Source organism: Cetorhinus maximus, unplaced genomic scaffold (genome assembly GCF_964194155.1).
Source record: "Cetorhinus maximus unplaced genomic scaffold, sCetMax3.hap1.1 HAP1_SCAFFOLD_635, whole genome shotgun sequence".
NCBI classification, from domain to species: Eukaryota; Metazoa; Chordata; class Chondrichthyes; order Lamniformes; family Cetorhinidae; genus Cetorhinus; species Cetorhinus maximus.
This window is the reverse complement of record NW_027596577.1, coordinates 188,736-213,100: the sequence shown is the minus strand read 5'-3', so window position 1 is coordinate 213,100 and position 24,365 is coordinate 188,736. Positions and strand designations below refer to the sequence as shown.

The 24,365-nt window shown below is 52.7% G+C and overlaps 1 protein-coding gene across 2 annotated transcripts; it reads left to right on the top strand.

The window, feature by feature from the left end:
• The first annotated feature begins 300 nt into the window (after positions 1 to 300).
• Positions 301 to 23,297, top strand: LOC144674363 (AP-4 complex accessory subunit RUSC1-like). 2 transcript variants are annotated; one of them, XM_078535751.1, is made up of 9 exons: positions 301 to 957; positions 9,644 to 9,778; positions 11,108 to 11,184; positions 12,225 to 12,399; positions 13,717 to 13,822; positions 13,934 to 13,980; positions 18,587 to 19,799; positions 21,234 to 21,368; positions 23,095 to 23,297. In XM_078535751.1, the coding sequence occupies exons 1-9, from the start codon at positions 870 to 872 to the stop codon at positions 23,258 to 23,260; spliced, it is 2,142 nt and encodes a 713-aa protein (XP_078391877.1). In that variant the 5' UTR covers positions 301 to 869; the 3' UTR covers positions 23,261 to 23,297. The 2 variants fall into 2 exon arrangements, with proteins under 2 accessions (XP_078391877.1, XP_078391878.1); XM_078535752.1 differs by lacking the exon at positions 301 to 957 and adding an exon at positions 7,985 to 8,037 and having other exon boundaries at positions 9,654 to 9,778.
• The last annotated feature ends 1,068 nt before the right edge of the window (positions 23,298 to 24,365 follow it).

Sequence of the window (24,365 nt, the reverse complement as noted above, 5' to 3'; positions counted from 1 at the left end):
TCTCCTCCACTGTCTCTCCTCCACCTCTCCATCACCCTCTTTCTGCCCCTCTCCTATCTCTTTCCCCCCCCCCATCGCTTTCCCTCTCCGATCCCTTTCTCTCCTTCCTCCCTCTACTCCTCTCCCTCTCCCGTGCTCTCCCTCTCCAATACCCGCCTCTCTCGTTATCCCTCCAATCTCTCCTTCCTGTCTCATCCCTCTCTCTCTGCCTCCCCTCTCCCTGTCCATCCATCTCCCTCTCACCCTCTCCCTACCTTGCTATCTTTCACTCTCCCTCTCTTACACATGCCCCTCAAGCGTTCGCATCTCTCTTCCCCAGAATCCAGAGACCCAATACCCTGCAGCTCCAGCCCTTCCACCTTTGCCTTCCCGCTGACAGGAACCCGCTGTCTCCTGGCATCTTCCACCAGTCTGCTGCTGACCGTCACTGGCTGCACAGCTCTGTGGCCAGTGCCAACCCTGTCCCCCCCCAGACCCTGACCCCCCTATGCCCTCTGACCCCAACTCTCCTGGGTCAACCTTTGTACCAGGAAGTGCAGCTACACGGCCATGACCTGCCACCTCCTGAACGGTCAGAAGTCAGCACGGCCTTCCAGCTGGACAATGGCCCCTACCCCGCAGCTCTGCGCCCCTCCCCCGTTGGGGCTTACTCTCCGCCTCAGCGGGGAAGCCTTCCCCAGCTGGACACACCGGACCACTCCTGCCTCTGGTCCCCTTTCTTCCCGAGGAGCCGGACCTTCCCAGCTGACCCACCCCGCGTTCCCTCACACTTCCCCTGCCAAGGCAGTGCCAGCCGTTCCCGTGGAGCTTGGTTCCCTCTCGGGCTGCACTTTGGGATCATTTCCCCAAAGCCTCATCCTCCATCCTGTATGGAAAGCTGCTTCCGAAGGAACTTGCGTTGGAATTGTCAAGGAACAGAGGCAAAGGGTGCAGGGTATTCCATTTGGAACATTGGCAGTAAGTCACTTTCATCTCTCTCGGTCACTTTAACTCTCTCGGTCACTCTCTCTTGGTCACTTTCACTCTCTCGGTCACTCTCTCTTGGTCACTTTCATCTCTCGGTCACTCTCTCTTGGTCACTTTCATCTCTCGGTCACTCTCTCTTGGTCACTCTCATCTCTCGGTCACTTTCATCTCTTGGTCACTTTCATCTCTCGGTCACTTTCACTCTCTCGGTCACTTTCACTCTCTCGGTCACTTTCACTCTCTCGGTCACTTTCATCTCTCGGTCACTTTCACTCTCTCGGTCACTCTCTCTCGGTCACTTTCATCTCTTGGTCACTTTCACTCTCTCGGTCACTTTCAATGTCTCGGTCACTTTCACTCTCTCGATCACTCTCTCTCGGTCACTTTCATCTCTCGGTCACTTTCATCTCTTGGTCACTTTCACTCTCTCGGTCACTTTCATCTCTCGGTCACTTTCATTCTCTCGGTCACTTTCACTCGGTCACTTTCACTCTCTCGGTCACTTTCACTCCCTCGGTCACTTTCATCTCTCGGTCACTTTCACTCTCTCGGTCACTTTCATCTCTCGGTCACTTTCACTCTCTCAGTCTCTTTCACTCTCTTGTTCACTCTCTGTCGGTCACTTTCACTTTCTCGGTCACTCTTGGTCACTTTCAGTCTCTCAGTCACTTTCACTCTCTCAGTCACTTTCACTCTCTCGGTCACTCCCTCTCGGTCACTCCCTCTCGGTCACTCCCTCTCGGTCACTCCCTCTCAGTCACTCCCTCTCGGTCACTCCCTCTCTCAGTCACTTTCACTCTCTCGGTTGCTCTCTCTCTCTCAGTCACTTTCACTCTCTCGGTCACTCTCTCTCAGTCAGTATCAGTCTCTCAGTCACTTTCACTCTCTCTCGATCACTTTCACTCTCTCGGTCACTTTTCCTCTCTCTCGGTCACTTTTCCTCTCTCTCGGTCACTTTCACTCTCTCTCGGTCACTTTCACTCTCTCTCGGTCACTTTCACTCTCTCTCGGTCACTTCCACTCTCTCGGTCACTTCCACTCTCTCGGTCACTTCCACTCTCTCGGTCACTTCCACTCTCTCGGTCACTTCCACTCTCTCGGTCACTTTCACTCTCTCGGTCACTTTCACTCTCTCGGTCACTTTCACTCTCTCGGTCACTTTCACTCTCTCGGTCACTTTCACTCTCTCACTCTCTCACTCACTTTCACTCACTCTCTCACTCACTTTCACTCTCTCGGTCACTTTCACTCTCTCGGTCACTTTCACTCTCTCGGTCACTTTCACTCTCTCGGTCACTTCCACTTTCTCTCGGTCACTTCCACTCTCTCTCGGTCACTTCCACTCTCTCTCGGTCACTTTCACTCTCTCTCGGTCACTTTCACTCTCTCGGTCACTTTCACTCACTCTCGGTCACTTTCACTCTCTCGGTCACTTTCACTCTCGGTCACTTTCACTCTCTCGGTCACTTCCACTCTCTCTCGGTCACTTCCACTCTCTCTCGGTCACTTCCACTCTCTCTCGGTCACTTCCACTCTCTCTCGGTCACTTCCACTCTCTCTCGGTCACTTCCACTCTCTCTCGGTCACTTCCACTCTCTCTCGGTCACTTTCACTCTCTCTCGGTCACTTTCACTCTCTCGGACACTTTCACTCTCTCGGTCACTCTCTCTCAGTCACTTTCACTCTCTCGGTCACTCTCTCTCAGTCACTTTCACTCTCTCTCGGTCACTTTCACTCTCTCGGTCACTTTCACTCTCTCAGTCACTTTCACTCTCTCGGTCACTTTCACTCTCTCGGTCACTTTCACTCTCTCGGTCAGTTTCACTCTCTCGGTCACTTTCACTCTCTCGGTCACTTTCACTCTCGGTCACTTTCACTCTCTCGGTCACTCTCTCTCGGTCACTTTCTCCCTCTCAGTCACTTTTACTCTCTCGGTAACTTTCACTTGGTCACTTTCAGTCTCTCATAGTCATCAAGTTATACAGCCCATAACAGACCCTTCGGCCCATTTGTCTATGGCGGCCATCAAGCCCCTATCTATTCTAATCCCCTTTTCCAGCACTTGGCCTGTAGCCCTGTATGCTGTGGCATTTCAAGTGCTCATCTAAATTCTTCTTAAATGTTGTGAGGGTTCCTGCCTCTACCGCCCCCTCAGGCAGTGTGTTCCAGATTCCAATCACCCTCTGGGTGAAAAAATTATTCCTCAAATCCCCTTTAAAGCTACGGCCCCTTACCTTAAATCGATGCCCCCTGGTATTGACATCCCCACTAAGGGGAAAAGTTTCTTCCTATCTACCCTATCTGTGCCCCTCATAATCTTGTACACCTCTATCAGGTCCCTCCTCAGCCTTCTCTGCTCTAAGGAAAACAACCCCAGCCTTTCTAGTCTCTCTTCATAGCTGAAACGCTCCAGCCCAGACAACATCCTGGTGAATCTCCTCTGCACCCTCTCCAATGCAATCACATCCTCCCTATAGTGCGGCGACCAGAACTGCACACAGCACTCCAGCTGTGGCCTAACTAGCTTTTTATTTAGCTCCATCATAACCTCCCTGCTCTTATATTCTATGCCTCGGCTAATAAAGGCAAGTATTCCATAAGCCTTCTTTACCACCTTATCTACCTGTGCTGCTGCCTTCAGGGATCTATGGACATGTGCACCAAGGTCCCTCTGATCCTCTGTACTTCCTAGGGTCCTACCATTCATTGTGTATTCCCTTGCCGTGTTTGTCCTCCCAAAATGCATCACCTCACCCTTCTCAGGATTAAATTCCATTTGCTGCTGCTCTGCCCATCTTACCAGCCCATCTGTATCGTCCTGTAATCTAAGGCTTCCCTCCTCACTATTTACCACACCACCAATTTTCGTGTCACCTGCGAATTTACTGATCATACCTCCTATATTCACGTCCAAATCATTAATGTACACCACAAACAGCAAGGGTCCCAGCACCGATCCCTGTGGTACACCACCTGTCACAGGCATCCAATTGCAAAAACAACCTTCAACCATTACCCTCTGCCTCCTGTCACTAAGCCAATTTTGGATCCAATCTGTCAAATTGGCTTGGATCCCATAGGCTCTTACCTTCTTGGCCATTCACCCATGAGGGACCTTGTCAAAAGCTTTACTGAAGTCTATGTACACTACATCAACTACACTACCCTCATCTACACAGCTAGTCACCTTCTCGAAAAATTCAATCAAATTTGTTGGACGTGATCTCTCCCTGACAAATTCATGCTGATTATCCCTGCCTCTCCAAGTGGAGATTAATCCTGTCCTTCAGAATTTTTTCCAATAGTTTCCCTACCATTGATGTTAGACTCACTGGCCTGTAGTTACCTGGTTTACCCCTGCTACCCTTCTTGAATAATGGTACCACATTCGCTGTCCTCCAGTCCTCTGGCACCTCTCTTGTGGCCAGAGAGGATTTGAAAATTAGTGTCAGAGTCCCTGCAATCTCCTCCCTTGTCTCACATAGTTTCCTGGGATACATCTCGCCCGGGGATTTATCCACTTTTAAGCCCACTAAAACTGCTAATACCTCCTCCCTTTCAATGCTAATTTGTTCAAGTATATCACAGTCCCCCTCCCTGATTTCGACACCTACATCGTCCTTCTCCATAGTGAACACAGATGAAAGGTAGACATTCAAAACCTCACCTCTGTCCTCTAGCTGCACACACAGCTTGCCACTTTGGTCCCTAATAGGCCCTATTCTTTCCCTGGTTATCCTCTTGGCCTTAATATATTTATAAAATGCCTTGGGATTCTCCTTTATCTTGCCTGCCAGTGTTTTTTCATGGCCATCTTCGCTCTCCTAATTACTTTTTTAAGTACCCCCCTACACTTTCTATACCCCTCTAGGGTTTCTGCTGTTTTCAGCCCACTGTATCTGCCATAAGCCTCCTTTTTTTGCCTTATTCAATCCTCTTTAACCCTTGACATCCAGTGTTCTCTGGACTTGTTGGTCCTACCCTTCATCTTCATGTTGGCCCTGAACTCTCTTTATTTCCTTTTTGAATGACTCTGACTGCTCTGATGTAGACTTTCCTACAAGTAGCTGCTCCCAGTCCACTTTGGCCAGACCCTGTCTTATTGAAATCGGCCTTCCTCCAATTCAGGACCTTTATTTCCGGCCTATCTTTGTCCTTTTCCACAACTACCTTAAATCTTACAGAGTTATGGTCACCATCCCCTAAGTGCTCCCCCCACTGACACCTCTACCATTTGCCTGGCTTCATTCCCTAAGATTAGGTCCAGTACCGCCCCTTCTCTTGTCGGACTTTCTACGCGCTGGTTCGAAAAGCTCTCCTGGATGCACTTAATTCCGCATCCTCTAAGCCTTTCACACTAAGACTATCCCAGTTAATATTGGGGAAGTTGAAATCCCCTACTATTATTACCCTATTATTTTTACGTTTCTCTGAGATTTGTCTACATATCTGCTCCTCTATCTCCTCCTGACTGTTTGGAGCTCTATAGTACACTCCCAGCAAAGCAATTGCCCCCTTTTTGTTTTTAAGTTCTACCCATATGGCCTCATTTGAGGAACCTTCTAAGATACCATCCCACCTTATGGCGGTAATTGACTCCTTGATCAATAGTGCAATGCCACCTCCTCTTTTACAACCCACCCCCGCCATCACGCCTGAAGATTCTATACCCTGGAATATTGAGCTGCCAGTCCTGCCTTTCCCTCAACCATGTTTCTGTGATAGCAATGATATCATATGCCCATGTGTTAATCTGCCTTACTTGTAAGACTCTTTGCATTAAAATAGATGCAATCCAGCCTTGCATTATTCCCTTGTGCCTTAACAGGTCTATATTTGCTCTGCCTTCCAGGCTGACTTTGTTTCTCTTCTATATTTGACTGTGTAGTAGGTACCCACTATTGTACCTCCACTCTGTATCCCATCCCCATGCCAAATTAGTTTAAAACCACCCCCAGCAGCACTAGCAAACCTCCCTGCAAGGATGTTGGTCCCATTCCGGTTCAGGTGCAACCCGTCTGCCTTGTACAGGTCCCACCGCCCCCAGAAACAGACCCAGTGATCCAGGAAACTCAAGCCCTCCCTCCTGCACCATCTCTTCAGCCACACGTCCATCCCCTCTACCCTCCTATTCCCATACTCACTAGCATGTGGCACAGGGAGTAATCCAGAGATTACAACCTTTGAGGTCCTTTTTAATCTGCTACCTGGCTCCCTAAATTCTTGTTGCATGACCTCATCACTCTGTCTACCTGTCATTAGTAACAATGTGAACCACGACCTCTGACTGTCCGCCCAACCCCTTCAGAATGCCCTGCAGCCGTTCTGTGACATCCTTGACCCTGGCACCAGGGAGGCAACACACCATCTTGGAGTCATGTCTACAGCCGCAGAAGCACCTGCCTGCACCCCTCACGATTGAGTCTCCTGCCTCTATTGCTCTTGCTCTCTTACTCCTCCCCCGTTGTGCAGCTGAGCAACCCACAGCGTCGTGAACTTGGCTCTGGCTGCACTCTCCAGAGGAACCTTCACCCCCACCATTTCCCAACACAGGAAAAGGGTACTGGAGTGGGATACACTCTGACTACCTGCCAGCCTCCCTTCTTCTGACTGGTGGTCACCCATTCGCTGTCTGACTGCACTTCCTTAAGCTGCGGAGTGACCACATCTAAAAATATGCTATCCACGTTAACCCCCAGCCTCGTTGGACAAGCCGGTGGCACTTGCTGCACATGTGGTCATCCAGACTGCAAGGAGTGGCTACAATTTCCCATGTGCTGCAGGCCTTACAACACACAGGACTGAGCTCCCATGTCAGACTTTTTGTTTGTTTTTAATTAAAAGGCTATTTCCTTACATTTAAGCCCTGCTCTGCTCACTGAAGTCTCTCTCTTTACAGCCCCACTCTGTTCAGTGAAGATCGCTCTTTACAGCCCCGCTCTGTTCACTGAAGTCTCATTAGGGTTGCTCCAAGACCTGCCACGCTGGCATCACACTGCGAGGTGACTTTATCATTGACATCATCGTACTTCAGAACTGGGGCTGTCATCACCAGTTGTTTGATTTTAGTGAATGCTGCTCCTTGTTCTGTGCTCCAGTATGACTGTACATCCTCAGAAGTGAGCTGGCGTAATGGTTCACACTCCAACAACCAATTCGGCAAGAATTTTGCTAAATAGTTCACGAATCCAACAAATCGTTGCGCTGTTTTCGCATCTGTAGGTTGCTGCATCGCTGCTACAGTTCTCACCCTAGCAGGATCTGGTGGAAGAACTTTTGGTGTCAGTACATGACCCGTGTACTTGATTTCAGGCACCTTCCGTTGCGATTTTCTCTTGCTCAGCTTCAGGTTGACCTGCCGAGTGAGCTCCAGCAGTGGTATTAAATTCTGTCCATGGTGGCTATGGCTTCTTCCATTGTGTCTCCACATCCGTAGACTTAGTAGGTCAACTACCATGGCTTCCGCTCCGGGAAGATCACTGACTATCTCATGCTGTCTGCATTGATGCTCTCCTGGAGCTGGGGGGAAATACCACAACCGTCAATATCTCCCGAGCAGCACCCAGAACGTAGTTAGAAAGCTGCAGCTTCACTTGCCATTGACCATCCTTCGCATCCAGGGTGGTGAAGATCTTTGCCTTGGCAAGTTGTGGGCAAAATCCCTTCGATGGTTGGCATGGGGTAGTGAGGCCTTTTCAGCGCTTCACTTAGATCCTTTGGGTCCAAGCATACTTGCAGCTTTGCAGGTGGTTTCACTGTTACCATTGCTGCTAATCCAGTCTGTAGGAGTTGTCACTCCCTTGACTACTCCCTTCTTTTCCAGCTCTTCTACCTGGTTTTTTAGGCTTGGCAGCTGGAACTCTTGTTGGCAGATGCTGAGTTGCTCTTACCCTCTTATCTACTTCCAGATGATATTCTCCAGGTAGACATCCCGACCCTGTAAACACATCTTTGTCCCCCTCTAGGATCTGTTCAGCGGGTGTGTGAGCTGCGACACATTGTAAATCTCTGTTGGCACGTTTAGAGTTACCAGTCCAAGCTTTAGCCTTGCTCCAGCGGAGATGAGTGGCTGTTGTGTACTGCCTATGATCTGGAACTCCCGATCTTCGTCTTTCCATTGCGCTGGGCTCTCAGACTAATTTGTCCTCTCGGTAAGAGTATCGTGCCCTCATATAGCCTCAACCTCACTTTCGAGGGCTTCGTTTTTTGATCACTAGGCTGAGTCACTTCACACAGATCTCTCTGAGGGTCATGATGTTGCATGAGGCACCAGTGTCTATCTAACACTTGCTGTTCACTTGATACTCTCCTTCTGCAGTCATCATTCTAACAGTCACAAACCATTTCTCACCTATAGACGGAACCAACTCGTTGCAGGGTGTGTAGTTATTCATCACAGTCTCTTCTGCTGATATCTCCCCAGTGGCCATTTGTGTAGGCTTGTTTCTAGCCAAACGCTTCTGTACGAAATGATTCCGATTTTTGAAGTTATAACACTGCTTTCCCCACGCCGGGCAATCCTTCTTTTCCTTTGTATGATGTCCTCTGCAGTACTTGCATCCTGTCCTTTGTCCACAACTGTTCTGCTCTTTCAACCTGGAATGTGTCTCAGTGTAACGTATCTCCTGGCCTGCTGTGCTATACATGTGTTCTAGCTGATATTTTACGACCTCCACGTTTCTGCACATGTCTATCGCTTCCTTGAGGGTAAATTTCTCCTCTTCTGGTAGACTTGCTCTCACTGTCAGACCTCTTATGCCCAAGACAATTCGATCTTTAATGAGACTATTTTTTAGTTACCTGGGTTCTGTGAGCTGTGCGATTGATGTCACATACTGATCATTGACACTGTTTTTCACCTGGAGCTCTAATGTTGAACACACACCCTTCATAAGTTACGTTCACTTGGGGTTCAAAGCGTGCCTTCAAGGCTTTCAACATTTCTGCAGTCTGTTTCTTTCTGTTCTTCGGATAGATTTGCAGCAGTCTCTCCCCTGCAGTGTTAAAAGTGTTGCTCCTCATATCGGTTCCGCCTTGTTAATTAACCCTGTTGCAATCTCATAGTTTTGTCATTGCAAGTGGGAAAATTGCCAGTTCTACCGCATATCTCCTTTCACTTCGACAGGAGCTAGGAGTGGAAGATTTACAGCCATTTTTGTCTCACCCAGTATTTTACTTGCAGCTTTCAGCTTGTGTTAGCTTTTCCTTGCCTGTGTTTTTTTTTTCAGCAGCTTTTAGCAGATTGGAACATTTCAGCGTTCCTCTTTCAGTAGCTGTGGCTTCTCTTCCAGCTTTTCAAAACTCAATCTCAGCTCCATTCCTGACACCACGTTATGAGCTCAAAGACTACAGTCTTTCTGGTGTCGTGTCTTCACTGAACTGAATGTAACATGGCTGCCCCCAGACATTTCTCCATGGCAGAGGTCACATGAATATGGCAAGTCAGGTAGGACACTTAGTAATGATTGCATTTCAGAACCCAAATACAGTACATTCCCATCCTCAGCTGGTGTGAGCTCCACAGACACTCTTCAGTATTGCGTGACTGTCGCTGTGAAAAGTAGCTGGGATTCTGAGACCCGTGCTCTGACTTGATGGGATGGGTGTGAGGTGGTGGAGAGAGATGATCCACGTTTACCTCACGGACTCTCTGCTATTTTTTTTCTGTCTGTTGCAGTTGGCCGGAGCCGTTCTTTACCCGGCCGGACCTGGACGGAATGGTGTGGAATGGCCAGCGCCGCGATGACCTCCTCCCTTCACACACCTTTTCTGGAGGGCAGTGTTCCCTCAGACAGTCCACAACAGAAGAGAGGTACGAGCGTCTTCCAAGTGGCGGATACTTGGAGCTGTTAGAATTGAAATCTGAGGATTCAGTCTTTCGTGTGAGTTGATTGTGCAGTGACATCTCTTCAATGGCTGCGTTTTGAACCAAGAGATCGGTGGACATTCAGTTATTGATGTTATGGCACAGCCGATGGTAAATGCTGAGCTGCTCAAATCCCAAAGGGAAGCTTGAAATAACTGCCACAAGTTGTTTTGCAATTTGTAAAAATTTCAAGATGCGTGCCTCGAATTCAGTAATAATAAGACCACTGAGTCTTATAGGTTTCTTACAAAACTAAATTAAACCTTTATTAATAGAAGAAATGATTTTAAGCACACATAGATCTAGAAATCACGACTATGATAACTTCTAAATCCCCTAGTTAATCTAACTCCCAGTTACACTTTCGTTAAGGCAGCAAGAAGACACATAGATTTTAAAAGACCCAGGCAAAGAAACATGATACCCTGAACAATCCAATTCAAAGTGAGTTTTCTTAACTTCAGTTCTTTGTACACAGCAGCTTGAGGCTTAGATGCTGTAAGCTTTTGACACTAGTTTTAGATCTTAGAGTGCCTGCCCTTACACACAGCCTTCTCTCCTTTATACATATTTTCCACTTTGAATGCAAATTCCCATTGTTTCACTATGGCTTTGCGCTTTACCTCTCTAATAATAAAAATTTCTCATAGTACCACTTTTACCAGTAATATTTGGGGAAAAATGAACACACTGTTTCTTAACTTCTCCTGGCTAGGTGAAACATTTTACCCCTCCTTTGAATTCAAGCTAGTCTGGTTTATTTAAAATGCAAGTATTCCCTTTGCCTCTTACATTCTAAATCTTCCCCCGTGTTTACCTACTTAACATTTCAAACCTAGATTATCTTCTGATACATCAAAGCCTTCAGACAAGCTGCCTTTAATTCAATTGAGTCACACACATACACACACACACACACACACACAGACATAGACCAGACCCCCACTATTACTCTACAATAAATTACAATAACATTATGAAAATTATTGTAATCTTCCTCACAATTGAGTAGGTACAAGGCGGAGATTAATGGATTATTTGTACGCACGGATTAAGAAATCTGGGAATAGTGCAAGGAAGTGGAATTGGGGTAGCAGATTGGCGCGATCTGATTAAATCATGCAGCAGGCTCGAGGGGCCGAATGGCCTACTCCGGCCCCTATTCCTTTTGTTCTGATGTGATATTCCAGTCTGGGCTGCCTGCGACACTGCTGACGTGTCATTCGCCCTGCTGCCATATTACCAGTGTTCATCATATCGTGCTTTCCTGTCCAGGTCTCCTGTGGCCCGTGAATGTGGCTGTCGATAAAATCGTCTCCAATTTCAGTGTTGCCCGGAACATAGTACAGAAGGTATGAACAGCAATATCAGAGGGTCAGTACTGAGGGGGCGCCGCACTGTCGGAGGGTCAGTGCTGAGGGAGCGCCGCACTGTCGGAGGGTCAGTACTGAGGGAGCGCCGCACTGTCGGAGGGTCAGTACTGAGGGAGCGCCGCACTGTCGGAGGGTCAGTACTGAGGGAGCGCCGCACTGTCGGAGGGTCAGTACTGAGGGAGCGCCGCACTGTCGGAGGGTCAGTACTGAGGGAGCGCCGCACTGTCGGAGGGTCAGTACTGAGGGAGCGCCGCACTGTCGGAGGGTCAGTACTGAGGGAGCGCCGCACTGTCGGAGGGTCAGTACTGAGGGAGCGCCGCACTGTCGGAGGGTCAGTACTGAGGGGGTGCCGTACTGTCAGAGGGTCAGTACTGAGGGAGTGCTGCATAGCCGGAGGGTCAGCACTGAGGGAGTGCTGCATAATCGGAGGGTCAGCACTGAGGGAGTGCTGCATAATTGAAGGGTCAGCACTGAGGGAGTGCCGCACTGTCGGAGGGTCAGTACTGAGGGAGCGCCGCACTGTCGGAGGGTCAGTACTGAGGGAGCGCCGCACTGTCGGAGGGTCAGTACTGAGGGAGCGCCGCACTGTCGGAGGGTCAGTACTGAGGGAGTGCCGCACTGTCGGAGGGTCAGTACTGAGGGAGCGCCGCACTGTCGGAGTGTCAGTGCTGAGGGAGCGCCGCACTGTCGGAGGGTCAGTACTGAGGGAGCGCCGCACTGTCGGAGAGTCAGTACTGAGGGAGCGCCGCACTGTCGGAGGGTCAGCACTGAAGGAGTGCCGCATTGTCGGTTAGCGCTGCTGCAATTTTATGCAATTTATGGATGTCCTGAGGTAGTGGAAAGCACTGTAGAAATACAAGTTCATCTTGTTGCTGTGAATATGGTGATTGGAACCTTACCCAGCTAACAAAAGTCAGCGTGCCTCAGTTTAATTCAGTCTCTGTGGAGACACCTGACCAAAGAATATGTGTCGGTCACTTTCTCAGTAAATGTGAAATCCTCTCTCTCTTTATATATAGGCACAGCTCGGAGATAGTAGGGTCAACCCGTCAGTGGGTCGGCTGGTGTTGGGAGACCTCTGTCCAGCTCTCTACACTGTGCTCCACGATGGACTCAATCTCTATCAACAGGACGTGATTCTGGGCCGGAGGCCAAACTCGCCCTGGTCAGTGGTGGAAGCGTCAGTGAAAGCAGGTAAAGGATTGGGCCATGGTGGAGCTGGTCAGTTGCAGATATTGGTCCCCTCCTCTCCTGAAGGTGCTGACTCTTACTGGGGTACAGATCCCCCTCCTCTCCTGAAGGTGCTGATTCTCACTGGGGTACAGGGTCCCCCTCCTCTCCTGAAGGTGCTGACTCTCACTGGGGTACAGGGTCCCCCTCCTCTCCTGAAGGTGCTGACTCTCACTGGGGTACAGGGTCCCCCTCCTCTCCTGAAGGTGCTGACTCTCACTGGGGTACAGGGTACCCCTCCTCTCCTGAAGGTGCTGACTCTCACTGGGGTACAGATCCCCCTCCTCTCCTGAAGGTGCTGACTCTCAATGGGGTACAGGGTCCCCCTCCTCTCCTGAAGGCGCTGACTCTCACTGGGGTACAGGGTCCCCCTCCTCTCCTGAAGGTGCTGACTCTCACTGGGGTACAGGGTCCCCCTCCTCTCCTGAAGGTGCTGACTCTCACTGGGGTACAGGCTCCCACTCCACTTTCCCATAAGCCTTGACTCCCTTGCCCATCAATAATCTGTCCAACTCTGCTTTGAATAGGTTCGATGGCCCAGCCTCCACTGCTTTCTGGGGGTACGAGACTTCCACAGACTAACCATCCTGAGAGGAAAAAAATCCTCCTCATTTCTGTCTTAAAACGGAGGCCTCTTGTTAAACTGTCTTCCCTTGTTCCAGACTCGCGGTATCCACCCTATCAAATCCTCTCAGGATCTTACAGGTTTCAATAAGATCTCCTCCTCTCATTCTTCTAAACTCCAATGGGTCTGGGCCCAACCTGTTCAACCTTTCCTCATATTATAAACCCCTCATCCCAGGAATGAGCCGAGTGACCCTTCTCTGAGCTGCTGAATGTCAGTGGAGGGATTGGACTACAAAGGACATCACATCTGAGCCCAGTCCTGAGCTGGAGTCTGAGCAGAGCCCAGTTCTTATTCACCACCCCCCCACCCACCCGCCGGGGGTGCGATGAGGTCAGTGCTTTTAGCCGCTCAATACCAACCGGATATCGCTGTGACGATGCTGATGCTGCTGCCCACAGCCCTGGAGGAGTGAAGGTGAGGCTGTACCAGCCAGCGGGATGTACACAAGGACAGCGTTCACCCCCCTCTCCATGGCTGGATTCAACCCCTGTCATCCCCTGTGGTTCAGCAGCTTCTGCTAGCCTGACACGTGCCCCCTTCCTCTACCCATGCCCCTCTCCCCCCCACCCCAGCAATAGGCTGTTAAATTGGGGGTGGGAGATCTCTCTGTAACGCGTGTCTGATTCTCATCCTGCCTCTTCTTCCCCCTCCAGGTCCCTCTCTGAAGCCCCTGTACAGCCTGTACTATCAGCTGGACCAGTTCTCCCAGCTCAACAACTCCCAGAAGAAGTTCAACGCTTTTATATTTGGCCTGTTAAAGTAAGTGACTCCAATCCCCCTGCTATGGGATCTTCCTGCTTACTCCCTCTCCATCAGTCACCTGATGGTTTGGAGTACTTCTATTAAACACCTTCCTTCTATTCCTTACAGCCTCAAACGCCTGGATTTCTGGATCTCCTGTCTACACAGCTGCAGGGGTGAGTGTTAACCCATCACAACACACAGCCTGGAAAAGATCAACTACTCCAACCAGCTTCCCCACACGGCCCATACTCCAGGCACCAGAACTACCCACTCCCCCTTCTCTCACCCCCTCCCTCTTCCCCTCACCCTCCCCCTCCCTCTTCCCCTCACCCTCCCCCTCCCTCTTCCCCTCACCTCCCACTCCCTCTTCCCCTCACGCTCCCCCTCCCTCTTCCCCTCACCCTCCCCCCCCCTCTTCCCCTCACCCTCCCCCTCCCTCTTCCCCTCACCTTCCCCCTCCCTCTTCCCCTCACCCTCCCCCTCCCTCTTCCCCTCACCTTCCCCCTCACCCTCCCCCTCCCTCTTCCCCTCACCTTCCCCTCACCTTCCCCCTCCCTCTTCCCCTCACCTTCCCCCTCCCTCTTCCCCTCACCCTCCCCCTCCCTCTTCCCCTCACCTTCCCCCTCCCTCTTCCCCTCACCTTCCCCCTCCCTCTTCCCCTCACCCTCCCTCTTCCCCTCACCCCCCCCTCTTCCCCTCACCTTCCCCCTCCCTCTTCCCCTCACCTTCCCCCTCCCTCTTCCCCTCACCCTCACCCTCCCTCTTCCCCTCACCTTCCCCCTCCCTCTTCCCCTCACCGTCACCCTCCCTCTTCCCCTCACCTTCCCCCTCCCTCTTCCCCTCACCCTCCCCCTCCCTCTTCCCCTCACCCTTCCCCTCCCTCTTCCCCATCTCCCTCACCCTCCCTCTTCCCCATCTCCCTCACCCTCCCTCTTCTCCATCTCCCTCACCCTCCCCCTCCCTCTTCCCCTCACCTTTCTCCTCCCTCTTCCCCTCACCTTTCTCCTCCCTCTTCCCCTCACCCTCCCCCCTCTTCCCCTCACCTCCCGCTCCCTCTTCCCCATCTCCCTCACCCTCCCGCTTCCCCTCACCTCCCACTCCCTCTTCCCCATCTCCCTCACCCTCACCTCCCTCTTCCTCTCACCTCTCGCTCCCTCTTCCCCATCTCCCTCACCCTCCCCGTCTCTCTTCCCCGCTCCCCCTATCTTCCTCATTCTCTTTCCCCGTTTCCCTAGTAGCGTAAAGACAGATAGTAACTGTTTCTATTGATATTTAAATAAGAACAGAGTTAACAAAGTGAGTGTTGGTCCTGTAGAGAGTGTGTCTAGGGAATTGATAATGGAAAGTAGGGAGATGACAGAGAAATTAAACCAGTATTCTGCTTCAGTCTTCACTATAGAGGACGCAAGTAATATCCTGGAAATCAGGAAATGGGAAGGTTCCATTAGATTGGAAAATAGCAAATATAACTCCTTTATTCAAAAAGGGAGGGAGACAGAAAGGAGGAAATTACAGGTCAGTTAACCTGACATCTGTCACAGGGAAAACGTTAGAAGCTGTTATTAAAGATGAAATTTATAAAAATTTAAGACAATCAGGCAGAGTCAACATGGTTTTGTGAAAGGGAAATCGTGTTTACCCAACTTACTGGAGTCCTTTGAAGGAGTCACATGCGCTGTGGATAAAGGGGAACCGGTGGATGTGCTGGACTTAGATTTCCAGAAGGCATTTGATAAGGTGCCACATCAAAGATTATTGCGGAAAATAAAAGCTCATGGTGTAGGGGGTAACATATTGGCATGGTGGCTAGCTAACGGGAAGCAGAGTGTTGGTATAAATGGCTCTTTTTCTGGTTGGCAAGACCTGACGAGTGGTGTGCCACAGGGATCAGTACTCGGGCCTCAACGGTTTACAATTTATATTAATGGCTTGGATGAAGGGACCAAAGGAATGGTGGCTAAGTTTGCTGATGACACAAAGATAGGGCAGGAAAGTAAATTGTGAAGAGGACATAAGGAGGCTACAAAGTGACATAGATAGGTTAAGTGAGTGGGCAAAGATCTGGAAAATGGAGTATAATGTGGGAAAGTGTGAAATCGTTCATTTTGGCAGGAAGAATAAAAAGGAAGCTTATTATCTAAATGGTGAGAGATGGCAGAGCTCTGAGATGCAGTGGGATCTGGGTGTCCTAGTGCATGAATCACAAAAGGATAGTATGCAGGTAATTAGGGAAGCTAATAGAAAGTTATCATTTATTGGGAGGGGAATTGAATACAAAAGTAGGGAGATTATGCTTCAGTTGTACCGGGCACTAGTGAGACCGCATCTGGAGTCCTGTGTACAGTATTGGTTACCTTATTTAAAGAAAGATGTATATGTGTGAGAAGCAGTTCGGAGAAGGTTTACTGGACTATTACCTGGAATGGGCGGGTTGTCTCATGAGGAAAGGTTGGACAGACTAGGCTTGTATCCACAGGAGTTTATAAGAGTAAGAGGCGACTTAATTGAAACATGTAAGACCCTGAGGGGTCTTGACAGAGTGGATGTGGAGAGGATGTTTCCTCTTGTGGGAGAATCGAGAGCTAGGGGTCAAGGCAAAATACTGCGGATGCTGGAAAGCTGAAACAAAAACAAAAAACGCTGGGAAAACTCAGCAGGTCTGACGGCGTCTGTGGAGAGAAAGACAGAGTTAACGTTTCGAGTCCGTGTGACTCTTCATCAGAACTGTTCTTCTTCAGGACTAAGGGTCACTGTTTAAAAATAAGGGGTCACTCATTAAGACGGAGATGAGGAGAAATTGTTTCTCTGAGGGTCGTGAGTCTCTTCCTCAAAAGGCGGTGGAAGCAGAGTCTTTGAATATTTTTAAGGCAGAGGTGGATAGATTCTCGATTAACAAGGGGGTGAAAGGTTATCGGGGAGTAGACAGGAATATGGGGTTGAGGTTACAATCAGATCAGCCGTGATCTTATTAAATGGCGGAGCAGGCTCGAGGGGCCGAATGGCCTACTCCTGCTCCAAATTCGTATGTTCGTCTGCTCCCCCTCCCACCCCTCGTCTCTCTCTCCCTGCCCCTCCTCTTCCTACCTCCCTCTCCTCTTTAGTCATGTCATTTCTCAGCGTCGTTGAGGGGCGGTTGCCTCTCCGAAAGCCCTCAGGCAATTGAAAGTAGTTCAGGAAATCACACGGAGCAGATATTAAGTGTAATCTAGATATTGTGATCTCTGTCCCAGTCGGGAACCAGTCCGACCCACTGCCACTCCGAGTAGCACTGCCCAGGCAGGAGTTGGCACTGTGTGGCCCACACCATCTTGGAGTGAGAAGGTTGTGGGTTCAAGTCCCACTCCAGAGACCTAAGCATGTAATCCAGGATAACTGGCAGTGTGATACTGAGGGAGTGCTGGCTGTCTAAGGTGCCACCTCTTGGATGAGGCATTGAACCAAAGCACTGTCTGCCCCGTGAGGTGGATGCTAAAGATGCCCCGTGGTGAGGGTTGAAGCGGGTTGGGGTTGGGGAGAATTCCCTGGTGCCCTGGGGGCTGAAATTTATCCGTCAACCAATTTTTTTCAAAGTACAAACGACCTGGGTCATTATCTCATTGCTGTCTGTGGGATCTTGCTGTGCGCACCTTGGCTGCCACGTTTCCTCCATTGCAGCCGTGACCGCACTGCAAAGTAACGCTCCACTGGCTGTAAAGCTCTCTGGCACGCCCTGAGGGTGTGAAAGGTGCTACAGAAATGCAAGTCAGTCTTTTTTGTTCATTTCCTCCATCATCTTTTCCCAGCCGGAACGTTCGGATCTGGAATCGTGGGCGTGGAGTTTGTTCGGGTGGTGGGGGGTGGTATTAACAGGATTAAAGCCGGCTGGTGAAGTTGAAACCGGGGCACAGAGCTTTCCTTTACGGAGAGAGTTTAGTGACTTTGTTCTGCCTTATGCCTCGCCACACGCCCAGTGTCCCAGCTCTCTCCTATTTATATGCTCTTTTTGAACCAAATAAAAACAAACCAATTAACAGGGGTGTTGCAGAAGGGCTCAAGTGTACTTGTGGACACCATGTACTCCCTCTCCATGGACACCCGGACACAGATGTAACTGCGGAAGAGGGGCAGAAAATCGGGTCCAGCGACCCCCCCCACCATGTCCTGCTGCCTGGTCCTGTTAATAGCCACCTTCGCCAGGCCTGTCCCTTATTTATATGCCCTTCTAATAAACCAGTACGTAACCAATAAGATAAAATAATGAACTATTAACAGGGAGCGACAGCACCTTAAAAGGGTCACTGCCACAAAAATAAAACTTGCAAAGGAATCGTATCTAATTACATTAAAATGGTGTCTCCGGAGCTGACCATGCACTCCAGCCCCTGCAGTGCCCACCGGTCACCGAAGGCACCAAGCGCACTCCGCACGCTCCCTCTCCATGGACACCCGGGCGGGAACCGAACCGTGGAAGAGGAGCAGATAATCAGGCCTAACAAACCCCATCGATGGCTCGCGGCCTAGACCTGTTAATGACCCCCTTGGCCAGGCAAACCCATCAATCAATCAAATAACAAATTGTGGGGGGGGGTGACAGACCCTTAAAGGAGGTCCCTTATTTATATGTGCTCAAGGTACTTAATTAAACAATGCCCTTATCGGTGCATCTTAAAAATATAATGAACCTAATTTTAACGGGGTGTTGGGGGTGGGGAGTGTGGGGCAGCCTTTGATGTCTCTAAACTGCCTGAGGTGGGCTGGGATGTTAATGTTCCCCCTCTCTCTCCCCCTCTCCTTCTACAGAGGTTCTGAGAACACACTACTCTCCGATGGCGTTCCTCTCACTCTCTCACAGTTCCTGCAGAGCTCTGTTCGAAGAGCTCCTGCTGCTGCTGCAGCCTCTCTCAGTCTTCACCTTCCACCTGGACCCCCTCTTTGAATATCACCATCAGTCCCTGGCGGACCGGGGGGTCCTGGGGAGCGACCCCCAGCTCCGGGGGCTTGACCAGAAGGAGCGGCGCGCGACCCACCCGAGGGGGACCCAGCAGCGCCAAGGTGGGCTCCCCATAGCGGCAAGTGGCCAACCCGCCGAGGGCAAAGAGGGGCCGGGGACGGGCCTCGGTCAGAAGTCTCAGCCCCGGGGCTCGTCCGAGCGAGGGGAGCAGGTCAGCGGTCAGAGGGAGGCAGCGGCCGAGGAGGTGAGGGATCGAGAGACGGCGCAGGGTACGAGGGCCGGGAGGTCCCCGAAGGCCCGGGAACGCCAGGGGGGCAGGGCAGAGCCAGGGTACACGTTACAGCAAACCTTTGATCAGGTGATGCAGTGGGGCGACAGGCTTGCACAGACCCTGGGGGACCTCCACAAGCCCCCCGCCGTGGTCCGGCAGGAGCCCCCGACAGTCCCCGCGTGCAGCCCGCTCGAGCCGATAACCCCGGAGACGGCCGCAGGGGTGAAGAGGAAGCTGAGCTGGTGGAACCAACTGAGCCAGAGTTCCCAGGTCTACCTGGCGACCTCCCAGGACAGCTCGGTGTCCGCCAAGTGGATCAAACCAAAGACAACAGGCTCCAAAACCAGTTCCCTCCCGGAACGCAATGGCCAGGAGCCCTCAGCCCCCGGGCAGGAGAGTACGGGCAGCACAACGGCACAGCAGCGCAGCAGGCAGGCCAATAACTCGGTGCGAGTGGAGTCCGCGCCGCAGGACACTGACCGCACAGGTTCCCCTGGACCAGTGGCTCAGAAAGACTCCAGAGACGCCACCAATAGGAAACGCAGCCCCGATGAACAGCAAGATCCCACGCCGTGCAGCAGAGACCCGTCGGACAAGCTGGGAGAGGCAGCTCTGCCCGCGACCTCACCCCACAGCAGGCCCGTGGCATCTCGGAGTGACCTGGACGGGCAGGCGGTGCTCCGACTGGGAGACAGGCTGTGTCTGGGGAGATTGTTTGGAGCCAGAGTTCCCTGTGTTTACTCACCGAGTGACCAACCACAGCCAGAGGCCCAGGAGGGTCGGCGAGGCCGGTAAGGAGGCAGCTTGTGGTCTCAGACTCTCCGTCTCTCTCTCTCCGCCTCACCCTTACCGACTCACACTCACCCTCACCGCCTCACCCTCTCCGCCTCACCCTCACCCTCTCCGACTCACCCTCACCGACTCACCCTCACCCTCTCCTACTCCCACTCCCACTCCCACTCCGCCTCACCCTCACCCACTCCGCCTCACCCTCTCCCTCTCCCACTCTGCCTCACCCTCACCCACTCCGCCTCACCCACTCCCTCTCCGCCTCACCCTCTCCCACTCCCACTCCGCATCACCCTCTCCCTCTCCCACTCCGCCTCACCCTCACCCACTCCGCCTCACCCTCTCCCACTCCGCCTCACCCTCTCCCACTCCCACTCCGCCTCACCCTCTCCCACTCCCACTCCGCCTCACCCTCTCCCACTCCCACTCCCACTCCGCCTCACCCTCACCCTCTCCCACTCCCTCCCCCACTCCCACTCCGCCTCACCCTCCCCCTCTCCCACTCCCTCCCCCTCTCCCACTCCGCCTCACCCTCTCCCTCTCCCACTCCGCCTCACCCTCTCCCTCTCCCACTCCGCCTCACCCTCTCCCACTCCACCTCACCCTCTCCCACTCCACCTCACCCTCACCCACTCCGCCTCACCCTCACCCTCTCCGCCTCACCCTCTCCCACTCCACCTCACCCTCACCCACTCCGCCTCACCCTCACCCTCTCCCACTCCGCCTCACTCTCTCCCACTCCGCCTCACCCTCTCCCACTCCGCCTCACCCTCTCCCACTCCGCCTCACCCTCTCCCACTCCCTCTCCCACTCCGCCTCACCCTCTCCCACTCCACCTCACCCTCTCCCTCACCCACTCCGCCTCTCCCACTCCCACTCCGCCTCTCCCACTCCCACTCCGCCTCACCCTCTCCCACTCCGCCTCACCCTCTCCCACTCCGCCTCACCCTCTCCCACTCTGCCTCACCCTCTCCCACTCCCTCTCCCACTCCGCCTCACCCTCACCCTCACCCTCTCCGACTCCCACTCCGCCTCTCCGACTCCCACTCCGCCTCACCCTCTCCCACTCCGCCTCACCCTCTCCCACTCCGCCTCACCCTCTCCCACTCCGCCTCACCCTCTCCCACTCCGCCTCACCCTCTCCCACTCCGCCTCACCCTCTCCCACTCCGCCTCACCCTCTCCCACTCCCACTCCCTCTCCCACTCCGCCTCACCCTCACCCACTCCGCCTCACCCTCTCCCACTCCCACTCCGCCTCACCCTCTCCGCCTCACCCTCTCCCACTCCCTCTCCCTCTCCGCCTCACCCTCTCCGCCTCACCCTCTCCGCCTCACCCTCTCCGCCTCACCCTCTCCCACTCCCTCTCCCACTCCGCCTCACCGCCTCACCCTCCCCCCTCTCCGAGGTAACAATGCTTTGCTGTTGATTTCTGCAGGTTGCCCTCGGACTGGCTGCAGGTGAATATGATCCACTTTGAGCAGCTATTGAAGGTGATCCCTGTGGGGAAGGAGAGGTCCCCACAACTGACGGAAATCAGTCCCCCATCACAGGAAACCTCCAAACCCACCAGGTCAGAGCAACTTCCCATTCCCATTCCCAATCCCATTCCTCTTCCTCACCCAGATGCCTTTCATTAAAACGTTCTCTGACTTTCACTGGAGCCTGACCATCACACACAGCCAGTCTGCAGAAACAGCAGGCCATAGACGCACAGCAAGATCCCACAAACGGCAACCTGATAATGACTCAGGTGACCTGTTCTTGGGGGATGAATATCGGCCCAGGATTCCGGGAAAACACCCACGGCTCCTCTTTCAATACTGTCCGTGGTATTTTTACATCCACTGGAGAGGGCAGATGGAGCGACTACTTAAATCCTTATCCAGAGAAGACACCCACTGCGGCACTCCCTCGGTACTGACCCTCCGACAGTGTGGCACTCCCTCGGTACTGACCCTCCGACAGTGCGGCACTCCCTCGGTACTGACCCTCCGACAGTGTGGCACTCCCTCGGTACTGACCCTCCGACAGTGCGATGCTCCCTCAGTACTGACCCTCCGACAGTGCGGCACTCCCTCAGTACTGACCCTCTGACAGTGCGGCGCTCCCTCAGTACTGACCCTCCGACAGTGCGGCACTCCCTCAGTACTGACCCTCCGACAGTGCGGCACTCCCTCAGTACCGACCCTCCGACAGTGCGGCACTCCCTCAGTACCGACCCTCCGACAGTGCGGCGCTCCCTCAGTACCGACCCTCCGACAGTGCGGTGATCCCTCAGCACTGACCCTCCGACAGTGCGGCGCTCCCTCAGCACTGACCCTCCGACAATGCGGCACTCCCTCGGTACTGACCCTCCGACAGTGCAGCACTCCCTCAGTACTGACCCTTCGACAGTGCGGCGCTCCCTCGGTACTGACCCTCCGACAGTGCGGCGCTCCCTCGGTACTGACCCTCCGACAGTGCGGCGCTCCCTCGGTACTGACCCTCCGACAGCGCTGTGCTCCCTCAGTACTGACCCTCCGACAGCGCGGCGCTCCCTCAGTACTGACCCTCCGACAGTGCGGCACCCCCTCAGTACTGACCCTCCGACAGTGCGGCGCTCCCTCAGCACTGACCCTCCGACAGTGCGGCGCTCCCTCAGCACTGACCCTCCGACAGTGCGGCGCTCCCTCAGTACTGACCCTCCGACAGTGCGGCACTACCTCAGTACTGACCCTCCGACAATGCGGCACTACCTCAGTACTGACCCTCCGACACTGCGGCGCTCCCTCAGTACTGACCCTCCGACAGCGCGGCACTCCCTCAGTACCGACCCTCCGACAGTGCGGCGCTCCCTCAGTATTGACCCTCCGACAGTGCGGCGCTCCCTCAGTATTGACCCTCCGACAGTGCGGCGCTCCCTCAGCACTGACCCTCTGACAGTGCGGCGCTCCCTCAGTACTGACCCTCCGACAGTGCAGCGCTCCCTCAGTACTGACCCTCCGACAGTGCAGCGCTCCCTCAGTATTGACCCTCCGACAGTGCGGCGCTCCCTCAGCACTGACCCTCTGACAGTGCGGCGCTCCCTCAGTACTGACCCTCCGACAGTGCAGCGCTCCCTCAGTACTGACCCTCCGACAGTGCGCACACTCCCTTTGATCTGCCATAACTTTAGCAGAAGATTAATTGGGTGAGGATAGTGTACCTGGACTGTGGGAGGAGTGTGCTTCCATTGCTCCACGTTCTTTGTGTGGGGGGGTGAGAGGTTCCTGATTACTGAGCAGTCTCTCTCTCTCTCTCTCTCTCTCTCTGCCCAGAAAGGTACGAACACTGTGTGACCACACAGCCACAGATGAAGACCACCTGAGCTTCCGAAGAGGGGACACCCTGGAGATTTTGGCCTGTGTGGACGAGGACTGGATCCGCTGTTGCCATGGTGATGTCACTGGCCTGGTGCCCATTGGCTACACGTCACTCATTTAGAAAAAAAAACCTGGGAGCCGCCGCTCACGCACGGAAAGCTGCTCAAGTCTCCTTGGCAACACTGGCAGTGACTTTTCTCCACAACCCCACCCCAGACCAGACACCCTCCTTCCGCCAGACACTCACTGTCACCTTGTGACACACCATTAAACCTCAGTCATTCCGAGGTGGATCGTTCCCGCCTTTAATTTCCTCTGAGGTTCTCCATGGTGATGGAACCCGCTTACCTTATCCCAGAGAGGGAGGAGTACACACAGCGGGTAAAAGGGGGAATGGTTCACTCCCGCCTGGGACTGTATGATCTGTTTGTGTCTGTGTCAGCTCCTGTACACGTACAGTACACACAGCGGGTAAAAGGGGGAATGGTTCACTCCCGCCTGGGACTGTATGATCTGTTTGTGTCTGTGTCAGCTCCTGTACACGTACAGTACACACAGCGGGTAAAAGGGGGAATGGTTCACTCCCGCCTGGGACTGTATGATCTGTTTGTGTCTGTGTCAGCTCCTGTACACGTACAGTACACACAGCGGGTAAAAGGGGGAATGGTTCACTCCCGCCTGGGACTGTACAGCCCGTGTGTCTTGGTAAGTAAAAGGGAACAAGTCCAGTTTGTGAGGTGCTCTACATAATGGTAACCTCGTGTGTGTATATATAGATATATATGATATATATAAACTCCATAAAGTGACTGATTGACTGTAATGATCTAATTTCAATATCTGGACACACAGCCCTCTTGTGTGAGCAGGGAGATGCTACCAGGGGGCCCAGCAGACAGTGTTATTGTGGGGATATCGGCCTTCATTACTCACTAGACAGCTCCTTGCCTGTAAATAGCAGCTAGCCCTTCACGTGTCAGGTTTTGCACAACCTGTGGTGAGTATCACTTTCCCATTGTGTGATTTTCGACTGTCGCAATGGCAGCATTCTCTGTGGGTACCTTGACTGGCTGCAGTCAACAATACTCTATATCCATCCACCCATCTTTCATTTCCCTCCCCCCACCTTGGGGAATTGGGGATGAGCACTGACTGTCCCCCAGGGTTAGCGACGAACATGTCCAATCTCGACTCTCTGGCGTTTGCCATCGCTTAGACACTCACCT

What these genes read in the sequence shown, in the direction of transcription:
- LOC144674363 (XM_078535751.1), top strand. Translation starts at nt 870, where the DNA reads ATGGAAAGCTGCTTCCGAAGGAACTTGCGTTGGAATTGTCAAGGAACA. An exon ending in TTCCATTTGGAACATTGGCA is followed by an intron (nt 958 to 9,643) that starts GTAAGTCACTTT and finishes TGTCTGTTGCAG; the next exon opens with TTGGCCGGAGCCGTTCTTTA. An exon ending in GAAACCTCCAAACCCACCAG is followed by an intron (nt 21,369 to 23,094) that starts GTCAGAGCAACT and finishes CTCTCTGCCCAG; the next exon opens with AAAGGTACGAACACTGTGTG.